Source organism: Prinia subflava, chromosome 3, assembly GCF_021018805.1.
Source record: "Prinia subflava isolate CZ2003 ecotype Zambia chromosome 3, Cam_Psub_1.2, whole genome shotgun sequence".
Classification (NCBI taxonomy): Eukaryota; Metazoa; Chordata; class Aves; order Passeriformes; family Cisticolidae; genus Prinia; species Prinia subflava.
In genome coordinates this window covers 87,620,833-87,631,471 of record NC_086249.1, presented here as the reverse complement: position 1 = coordinate 87,631,471, position 10,639 = coordinate 87,620,833, and the positions used below count along the sequence as shown (strand labels likewise).

The following is a 10,639-nucleotide window of genomic DNA, read 5'->3' as shown; positions in this document are numbered from 1 at the left end:
AACACTAAATAGACACAAACACATTTCTGGTACTTACACTGGGAACTTGAGAATGATTGATTACTTAAAACATTAAATAAGCTGTGCAAAGACAACAAACTAATTCAGACCACAAGATAACTGGCCTGGCCTTGAAAAGCACTATTGACAGGCACCACGAGATGGCCAACAGTGCAAAGCAGCAAAGCAGTAGCTTTTGACATTAACACTGCACACAAAAACTAACTCTACATTGAAATATACAGTTTATTTTCTCAAAGTCAAGCAATACCATTTGTCAGTAGGTACGTGTTAGGTATCAGGCAGGAAAACTGTACATTTTCACTCTGGGCTGCAGGATCCAAACAGCTGGAGAAGCATTGTGGAAATCTTTCACTATACAGAGATCTAGAATTGAGAACAACAAAGGATGAAGACACAGCCATCCCCAGGATGCCAAAGGCAAAACATTAGCACCAGATTTTTTCAAAAAGCAACAGTACAGCTATTTACAGATTTACATATAACATTGGGAGGCCACCATCTTCACGTTTCCGGGGTGAGTGAATTTTAAGTTTTGAAAAAGGAAAGGTGATAATAATAGTGTCTACACAACTGTTCTGTGAAAAGGATAATAGATACAGCTTTCACAATATTGCTACCTTTTATCAGAGATCTAAATCAAAGTACTGTATACAAACACATTGTAATTATAGTATTATTCACATTTCACATACACATTTCAGAGTAACCACAATATGTAAAATTTTTCAAATCCCACAGATAAAACAATGCACACTTTTCTCCAAGCTAAAAGACAAGCATAATTTATTTATGTTTAGTTTGAGTTTGTTATGGTTAAGGGGTAGGTTTAAGGACAAAGAGACCAATTGTCCTAGGAACATAGCAGCAAATAACTGTGAGATGTCAGATTACATTTCTGAACTAGGAGAAAGAAACTAAGGTCAGCTGTAGGTCCTAAATGGTAGCTCCATTTGACCTCAACTGATGCACATCAACATCATTTCAATTAAAATTTGGTCCAGGTATACAAAGCAGTGCACAAAAGGGTGTGTGCAGGGAGAACAGTCCTTTGGATGTTTGCACCTGTCTGTAAAGGAACTGGTTCCACAGGATTTTTGCTCCCCAGTTCCCCAACTCACAAGGAATTCACTGATCAGTGCCTTTCCAGTTCTCTCCCCACAAAAGAGAGGATTCAGGTAAGAAAGACAGAAAAACTCCTGCGAATGCTGCCAAACTGCAGGAGTAGTGGGAAGAACACTCTGCTCTTTTCAACAAAAGTGAGCGTTTGTATTTTCAACCTGCTTAGCTACAGACTGGCTTTCACATCAGCCTTGAAAATGGCTTCTGGTTGGGGAACCTATTTGTCTGAGGAGAGATAAATCTTTTCCTTACTACGATGAAAATGGCATGTACACAAAGTCTTCCAAGACTTTCTTTGCCTCCAAAACTTTATCTTAACATAGAACTTGACACTTAAGACACTACAGAATTTCACTGTAGGTACCTAAGCAAGTCAGCATAACCTATTACTGCGCTGCAAACGTGAGTTAGCACCTTTTTTAGAGCTACTGGAAATTATCTAAGTCAACAGCAGTATCAGGAGAACACAAGCAGTGATCTGATTCTGTGAACTAACATCCTCTCCTTTATCACTGTTCAATGGAACAAACAAGCAAACAGCCCCACTTATGTTCACAGTTACAACACAGAGTTGCTCCAAGTAATGCACAGTATTTACATGGCAGAATTGTTTCTATTGCATTTGGTAGTCTGAGAAAGAGGAACAAACAGCATTATGTAGGTCAACTTCAATATAACTTAATTGTCTATACAAAACCATCACAACGCTGAGCAACCAGAAGAAAAACACAAGCAGTGTCCTTAACCTACATTTATTTCCATGAACTGTAGTGGGTTTGGGACAAGAAGAATAAAAACATGCATAAAAAAGCACAAAAAAGCAAATGAGCCTTCTAAATAATTTAGATGAAAAATGCTTTGAATAAAATCAGCACAGTACTTCCAGCCTGTTTCTTAAATCAAGTACAACTTTGTAAAGAAAATGACTTGCATTGCATTAAGAGAGTGTACAAATATGTCTTGCAAAATAATTTAAAAAAAAATCTTCAGCAAGGTAGGCATTAGGTGATTTGCAAGCTGCTTAAGAAGCTTTTAACTAGACTGATTTTAAAGTTGTTTTCTGCAAGGGGAAAGTGCCATCCTATATACAATGTTACAAAAAAGGGTCTGATGCCACAGGATCAGAGTGACACTGCATTTCAGCAATCTGAATATATTACCTATAAGATGCATGCTTCCCCTATTTAATGTGTCTTTAAAAAAACATAAAAACCCACTAAATTTAGAGCTTCTAAATGTGTGTGCATTCATGAATTGCTGTAGAGTTTCCCAGCAGACTGTGCAGCATCTGAACATGAAGGAAGTATACAACCTATTCTTAAAACCATTGTTTGCATGCACAACTGCCACAGACTTTGAACACACCGAGCAGAAAAGTTAAATGTCTCTTCTTCTGTGGAGCTTTCTGGCAGTTAAGCAATGAGGAACAGCTGTAGAGTCCAGCAATAAAAATGTATTCTAAAAAATTAAATATATCATTAAAAAAAAAAAAAAAAAAAAAAAAAAAAAAAAAAAAAGAGCATTATTGCTGTTGTGAGAGCTATTTTTCTCTTGTGCATTTGTTTCTCTACCAGACACTCAAGCAAGCTAAGATACTCATTTACTTTGAAACTCCCCTATCCCTTCCTTCTTTCCCATTTTTCCCGTCGTTGGTTGCACCAGTGCCCTTATTTGAGCCGCTCGGGTTGGAGGCTGTCAGTCAGACACTTCAGCTGCTCCTCCCCCAGCTTGATCTTGTCCTCAAGCTCTCGCTGCTCAATGATCAGGGCCGACTTCATTTTCACAAAGTGCTCATAGTCTGCTAAGTTCTCCTCACTTAAGTAGTTTGCCAAAATGTCAAAGACAATGCGCTCCCGGCGATCCAGGTTTTCCTTCAGCTCCTTTGCATCCTCGTGTTGCTGGGTCAGCAGCTTTTGCTTGTCTACCAATGTCCGCTGAGGAGAAAACAAAAACAGTTAAAAATCCACTGGGTTCACCAGGTTGGGACAACAGCGTCACTGTTCAAATCTCAGCTCTGTTCTGTCTACAGAGACCTTCCTAAATGTTTAGAAAGGTGGAAAAAGAATGCTCCTTATAAATTTAGACTAAAAAAATGCATCAACAAACTGATAAAACGCATTGTAAATCAATGAAAGATGCACCATTACTTTCTACTGGCCTCAAACGCCTTACTTCAAAGACTCCTTTATTATTTAATAACTAGCTGTATACAATATAGTTGCCTTTGATGAATAGTTCTTCAAATTAAGACTCAGCTGTCTTACATCTTCCATACACAGCACTGGCACAGCTGTGGTTACAGAACCCAGAAACAGACCAATTAATGGAGCAATTTGTTCTCATACAGCTCTTGACACTCTGTATTTAGCAACTCTACTGCACTCACAAGCCTTCTCAATGACATATCAAGTCCTATGGTCTTCAGACATGAGCAAGAGTGGAAGCTGAAGCAAGGCAACAGAAGGGCAAAAGGGAAGTAAAACCAAAAAGCATTATTCTCCAAAAAGGGCTGCAACCTTTCTGCTTTGTGACTTCACAAGAGACAAAATAGGAAAAAGGGAGGTTGAATGGAGGAACACACAAAGAATGAGGACAGCAGAAGACAGCAGCAATATCCCTCTCCCCCAGCATCACTGTCAGCAGAGCCAACAGCCGCACCTGGATCACGGGGTGCACTCCTTGGCAGTACATGGAGAGAAGCAGGAGCAGCACCAACCCAGCCTAGTTCAGATGTCTGCCCACAAGTGATTGCCTTTTCGCAGTGACAGAGTATGGCTGCCTTACTCTGACATCAAGGATTCTGTGCAGATGTCTGAACTAAATTAAAAAGTGTCCCTAAGAGGTACCAATCCATAACTTCTACCTTTGCTTCAGAGATGAATTTTCTTTGAGAAGCTTTCTTCAAATAAACCTCAGTCTGCTCTAATAAGCATGTCCATCTTTTTAATTTGCACCTTCTGTTATATCACACATGCTGTTTAATAAGCCTGAAGGATTTACAAAAAAGTGTTTTTGTAGGATATAAAACAGTCTTTTCAAGATGGAAGTATGAGACAAAGGAGGCTACAGACCAGTGAGCTTTAATAAACCTACCTGTCAGAGTTGCACATGCATCCTGTGCTGACTCTTTCTACAGACACATCAAAGCTCAAGAGAGACGTGTTTTCAGATTTGTGCTCTCAGTGTACTTAAAATACACAGCCTAGATTAACTCAGGATTCAAGACAGCTATGGAAGACAAGTCAGAAAAATCACACACTATTAGAAAAAACAGTTTAATCTTCCCTTGAGCTTATGCCCACGGAAAAAAAATACTGCCGCAAGCAGAATTATCTGCTGCAAAGAGATGGAACTAATAGTGCTCCTGAACTCACCAGGGTAAGTAGCAGACAGCCTTAAACTCAGGAGTGTGGCTAGACTGCTCCCAGGGCAGCCTTGCAGGTGTGTGCATGCTGAGCAGCAGTAACTAGCCAGAATTTGATGAATGCAGGAGGACATGGACACAAAGTGCAAGCAATGAGAAGACACTGGCTTTACTTTGTAAGAGCAAGAGGGCTGGTAGCTCTTCAGATGAAGCCCCTTTCAGAAGCTGAATTTGAAATATCTGATACTGTTCCCTGTGGCAAAATGTATTAACTCAGCAGTCATTATTTGACTGTTTTTATTGAAAAAGTCTGGTAAGCTGGTGCTGGCTCCTAAAACGTGGAAAGCTATCAGAGCAATGTTTATTAGACAACATCATCTTGGAAAGAAAAATCAGTGCCCACTGGGAATATGTTCCCCAACAATGGAAGTAAAATCTCCTGTTTTGTTTATATGATACATTAGTGGTTCACCACTTAGTATCACTTAACCTACAAAACACTAAAGGACAACAAAAAAGCCACAAGCACCAGTCTAAATTCAATGCTTCTAGATGTATTTCATAGAATCATAGAATGGTTTGGGTTGGAAGGCATCTTCAAGATCATATAGTTCCAACCCCTGCTCTTACCAGACTAGGTTGCTCAAAGCCCCATCCAATCTTATCTTGAATATTTCCAGGGAGGAGGGTGGGTACCTCTCTGGGGAACCTGTTCCAGTGTCTCACCACTCTCAGGAAAGAATTTCTTCCTAATATCTTACCGTCCTCCTTCACCTGAAGGCCATTCTCTCTTGTCCTATCACCACATGCCCATGTAAAAACTCCCTCTCCAGCCCTGTTGTAAGCCTCCTTTAGTACTGGCAGACTGCTCTCAGACCTCTCTGGTATTCTCTTCTCCAGGCTGACCAGCCCCAGCTCTCTGCCTGTCTTCACAGGAGCAGTGCTGAAGCCTCTGATCAGCTGAGTGCCCTTACTCTGCAAGTGTTCCAACAGGTCCATGTCTTTCTTGTGTTCTGTGCCCCAGGGCTGCATGCAGCACTGCAGGTGGGGTGTCACAGGAGCAGAGGGGCAGAATCCCCTCCCTTCACTGCTGGCCATGTTGCTTTTGATGCAGCCCAGGACACATTTGGCTCTCTGGGCTGCAAGTGCACACTTCTGGGTCATGTTGAACTTTTCATCCATCAACATCCCCAAGTCTTCCTCTTCAGGGCTCATCTCAGTCCTGATGGATCTCTCCTGATGTTACTATGGCAAGACTGGTGTCAGTGCATGTGAAGATGAATGGGGATTAAAATATGTTTGGGATTTGGAGTCCTGTCAGTATAAATTTGAGATCAGAACACACAGACAATTTCTCACTGTCCTTACGACACCACCTCCTCACCATCTTCCTTTTCCCCACTCACAGCTCTCAAAATGTGTTTCCTATGTGCACACATCATTTGGCAGCTCCTTCCCCATTAGGCAACTGCAACCACACTTAGAAAAAAGTCTAACAAGGGATTAAATTTCTTCAAGTGTCAGAAGCTTTGATCTGCCCTTTAATAAGCTGTCAAATACTTTCCCTTCCACCTCAGTCAGAGAGAGGTCTGAACAGCCATTAATCAAAGTATGTTAAGGCCAAAGAGCAAAAGCACAGCTCCAGATCAGTCCCAGCACTTACTGACTCTTATGTGTGAAATAATGCAACAGGCTGAAGAAACAACATGAAGCCACAGCCTTGGAAAAAATTCTGTTACAACACTTAGGTGGACTGCTGGCATTTCAGTCCACAGCTACAAGCCAAAAATCCTACTTCACATTCATTTAACCGTGGAAGCTAAACTCACTTGAAACACACACACCCTCCACACTCTCTATTTATTTTAGCCTAGGTTTCACACATATCTACATCTCTTCTTTGGTGCATATCTTTATTGCTATGTATCTCCTTCCTAGGTAAGGCCTGACAGGATTTGAAGTTAAACAAATTGCTGCAAGCAGAGGTGGGATCCAACATGTTAAGAGGACCTTGAATGCTTCTGCTCCTGAAATTTTCACTTCTGCTGGGAGTCCTCCACATCACTACCAGGCTATTCTGCTTGGGTAAAACATGTTTTCTACTGAAAAATTCTTTTTGCTATGCCTTCCCCTGTTTCCCCTCCCCACCCCTCCTTTTTTAAAGGCTTCTCCTGTTGTTTCTTGTTCTTGCTCCTCACTAGGCATTGTGGAAGGAAGCTGTAGCAGATGAGAAGCATTTTCTTTGTATCAACCTTACAGATTTGTACCAAGATACTCATTGCACATGAAGAAGCCTGCTAGCTTTCTGTATTAAGGCACAAAACCTCCTTTTCTTCTCTTGAATTGTTACGATATTTCTGTTCACCTCCTTTCTATGCTCTTATCAGTACATTCTCTCTTTCTTTAAACTTTTGCCAAGAAGTCTGTTTTTTAGTATGTTGCACCCCAAACCCACTTTTTCTCAGCAAGCCACTTGTAGTTTCAGTATTCCATGAAGAGAAGGCAAAGAGAAAAGTTTTAAGAAATCTAAAAAAAAAAGGTCTTATGAGATTTACCCACACACTATCCCTTCATGTTGAGCACTGCAATTTAGACAAACAAAACCAGGCAAACTGCCCCCTCCCAAGAGCTTCCCTAAATGCAGGAATATTACTGTTGGCCCTCCTCACCCGTTCTTCTGGAGAGGTGCTGTCATCCAGGTTATTGAGGGCGTTTTCCACCCGGGCCAGACGACCAGACAGGGACAGCAGAAGGTTGACCACTTTGTCAAGGTCACCAATAAACATCTTGAATTTGTCAAACTCATTTGGTTTGCAGACTTCTTTCACAATGGCCTCTACCTCTTCCCCCAAGATATTGTTTGCTTGGATGTCTTCCAGAAGTGTCTCCCGTGCTTCTCTCAGCACCTGCAGCTTCCTACTAATGCTGTCAATAAGTTCTTGCTGTGGAAAATAAAGGAGATAAGAATTTATTAGCACTACTGCATTTTTCCCTACATCTGAAAGTCATGTCAGCCAGCACTGTAATACATTTCAAACCTCCATGAGGCTTTGACAATGAATGCATTACAAATACACGCCTGTGGCAAAGGTCTATACCTCTGCATTCAAAGGTTCAGGACAAAGCTGCACAATGCTGAGATCTGTGTTAAAGCAAATTACCTTTGTGGAAAAAGATGAAGGCTTTTCACTCTACCAATAAGCCTCTCTGCTCCTTCTTTGAGAGCTTCAAAGCCTGCTATGAACAGCAGAAAGTACAGCACATGCCTGTGTCTCTAAATATCAGGTCCCTAACACCTTGTTGATGAGCTACACTTAGGAAGATACACAGTACTAGAAAAACAATCCTGTATTTTCCACATGGTGCAGTTAAAACTAGGGCACTGTCAAGCTTTCTCTTCCTTTCTGCATAATATTAGCATTCCTCCAACAGCAGTCATTCCACTCTCAGAAAATCTTAGCATTAACAGTGCCTTACAACATTTCTGTAGGGGAGTCATAATCCCTATGGCACAGGGAATAAAATCTACTGTATTGTGCAAAGCAGCCCTGTGCAAAGCTGTGCAAAGCGACTCTGCCAAAGGACCAAAGAAGCATCACCATCTCAGGCCAGAGAATACACAACCTCACTTGGAGTTTGAGGGGCTTCTGTACTATATCCCCACTGCCTGAGGTGCACTTGCACTGCCCTAGGAAAGCATGTCAGGTGCAGCACCAACAGAAACCAGACCAAGAATCCAGATCTCCTCTGATCACCTGGGGTCCCTCTGTGCTACTTCCCTGCATTTGGGCAAGAGGTCTTGTTTTTTAATGCCCATTAGCTTTCACTGCTGCACAAGTGGTGTTAGTTCAGACAGCTGTCAACTCTGAGATAATTCACACCCTAAAAATGCCTCATTCATTTAAATGTAGGTGCCTATTTGGTATTCAGCTAATTTCAAGTAAGAAAAATTTCCAAAGCATTCTCTAAACATACACCTCAGTGCAAATTCTGAATGAAAATTACATCCTTTAAAATAGTCATTATTACACAGCACCCCTAGCTTTTTTTTTAATTACTCGTGACATTCTTTAGGAACTCTGCTTTCTAAATGCAAATCTGAATACAAGTCTTCATGATTACTGAGAAACATACTGATAGCAGCTGCTGCTCACAGAGGCCACTGAACAGTCATTGCCAATTTATTTTGGGAACAAAAATCAACACAAAACAAAGTCTGCCATCTTAACAGAAAGTAACTACACCATGAAAATATAACAGCCTTTTTGAAAGTAGAAATTCAACCCATGGATTATCCATACTGGTTTTTTCCTTTTTGATTTAATGTACTCAGTCCAGGTTAATCTGGATCTGGGTTATCTGTTAGCCTTGGTGCCCAAAAGATTAAGGTAGTAAGCAGTTCTACAGATGCCTGCTTTACTGACTGATTAATCTGCAGGATTTGGTTTTTTTCCCCCCTTTTCTCAATGCAAATGCAGTTTGATTTGGATTATGTAGGTCACAGTGCTACACTCTCATTTCCCTGAGATGACATGCACTATGCTGCTGTTCCACCATTCAAAACACAGCAGGATGCTGCGGTGCTCTATGTTATTATCTCAAATTTTTTCACTTCTGCAGCTGTGCTGAAACTTTCTTTAATTAAAAAAAAAAAAAAGATACATGGCTGCTCAGCATTTACTGATATGGTCTGCCAGTCCAGATCAGCTCTCTCAGTTTCTTTCTTTAAAAAACAAAGAAGCCATTTTCCCAGTAACATCCTGTTTAGTAACACCCCAAGCAGCTGAAGCCAACCTCTAAGGCAAGATTTTTTTCAGGTGAGAAGGCCATAAATACTAAGGCTGTCATATCTCTTAAGAATTGGATTATGATTCCTGCTTGCTTTGTACCCAGATGAAGCAGCCTCTGCACGCAGCAACTGTGATCTCACTACATCCTTCTGCACAAAGAGAAAACCTGTATTATATTCAATATCTACTGAGCCAGAAGAGCTGCAGTCTACATCTTGAGACTGGCAAATGAATAATTTATAGCTGTGAATTCTGTACCAGTACACAAGGAAACAAAGTCATTCTTGCTGATCTGACTAGCAACACAGCAAGTGGCTCAGCAGAGCACTGCTCAGGTGGCTCACTGCTTGGCATGCTTTTACATAAAGTATACTCTGCTTTCAGCTCACCACCCCATTCCTAAGGAACTCAAGCCTCAAACCAGATAAAAATTGGTATACATGAATTATTTTTACACTCTTCAGCAGTTGCTGAAATTTTCCTAAAGGAAAAGGAGAAACTTCCTACACGGCCACACATGGATTTTCCTTACTACAAAAAACACTCAGTGCATAAGACACACAGATTCCATTCCTGCTAGCTGGGAATACAGGGATTGTCTAAAAAAATCAAATTAAAAAAATAAAAGAATTCACAACTCTATATGAAATTCCTTTACTTATTTCAAAAGAAAAAAACATCACCACACATTTCTGGTTTGCAGAGCAGAGAATGACAAATACAGGAATCCTTCCACAGTGGACTGCAATTAAGATATCTCATAACAGAACTACCAGTTTCCAGGAATCAAGAAACAGGTTCAGGGTATATGGCCCCTCTAAAACTACCCAGGTCATGAAGTGTGCCATTAAAATGTTCAGGTCCCTAAAAATGCCATGTTACACTGTTGCCAAATTTGAGAAGCTGGGCCAGGCTGTATCTTCCATCCCTTTAATAAAGATGGCTTGACCCACTTACAGAGTTTTCTATGTTTTCTGACAAGATCCGTGATGAAAGCCCACTGAACTGAGTGCTCCATCTCCACGTGGAGGAGCAGGGGGAGAAGCAAGCAGCAGGGTGTGTGTGCTACAACAGGGACACTTAGAGAAGGTGGGAAGGTTCTGCTAAAAGCCCTTCATGAAAACCTTCCTATCTCATATGATTAGTGGTACATACTGAAACTGGGGGATGGATGGAGAAGTATGAAAATGGTAAACACGATTTTCCTGTTAAGACACCAACAAAAGTAAATGGTGATCTTGCTTGTGAAAGTTGTAGTATTTAGTTTGTTGGGCAAACAAGAAAGGTTTAATTTTACCTCCCTCCTACTCTGTAATTAATGAGAATGAAACTAATTCCAGCA

General features: G+C 40.9%; 1 protein-coding gene across 1 annotated transcript in view; it reads right to left on the bottom strand.

The window, feature by feature from the left end:
• Nucleotides 1–228: 228 nt before the first annotated feature.
• SHROOM2 (shroom family member 2) overlaps nt 229–10,639 on the bottom strand; it is a 118,863-nt gene continuing 108,452 nt past the window's right edge. Inside the window, exons 9-10 of the mRNA XM_063392816.1 lie at nt 7,177–7,449; nt 229–3,077 (exon numbers count right to left, since the gene is read on the bottom strand). Coding sequence (XP_063248886.1) covers nt 2,811–3,077; nt 7,177–7,449 — 540 coding nt within the window. The 3' untranslated portion in view covers nt 229–2,810. The remainder of the gene's footprint in view (nt 3,078–7,176; nt 7,450–10,639) is intronic.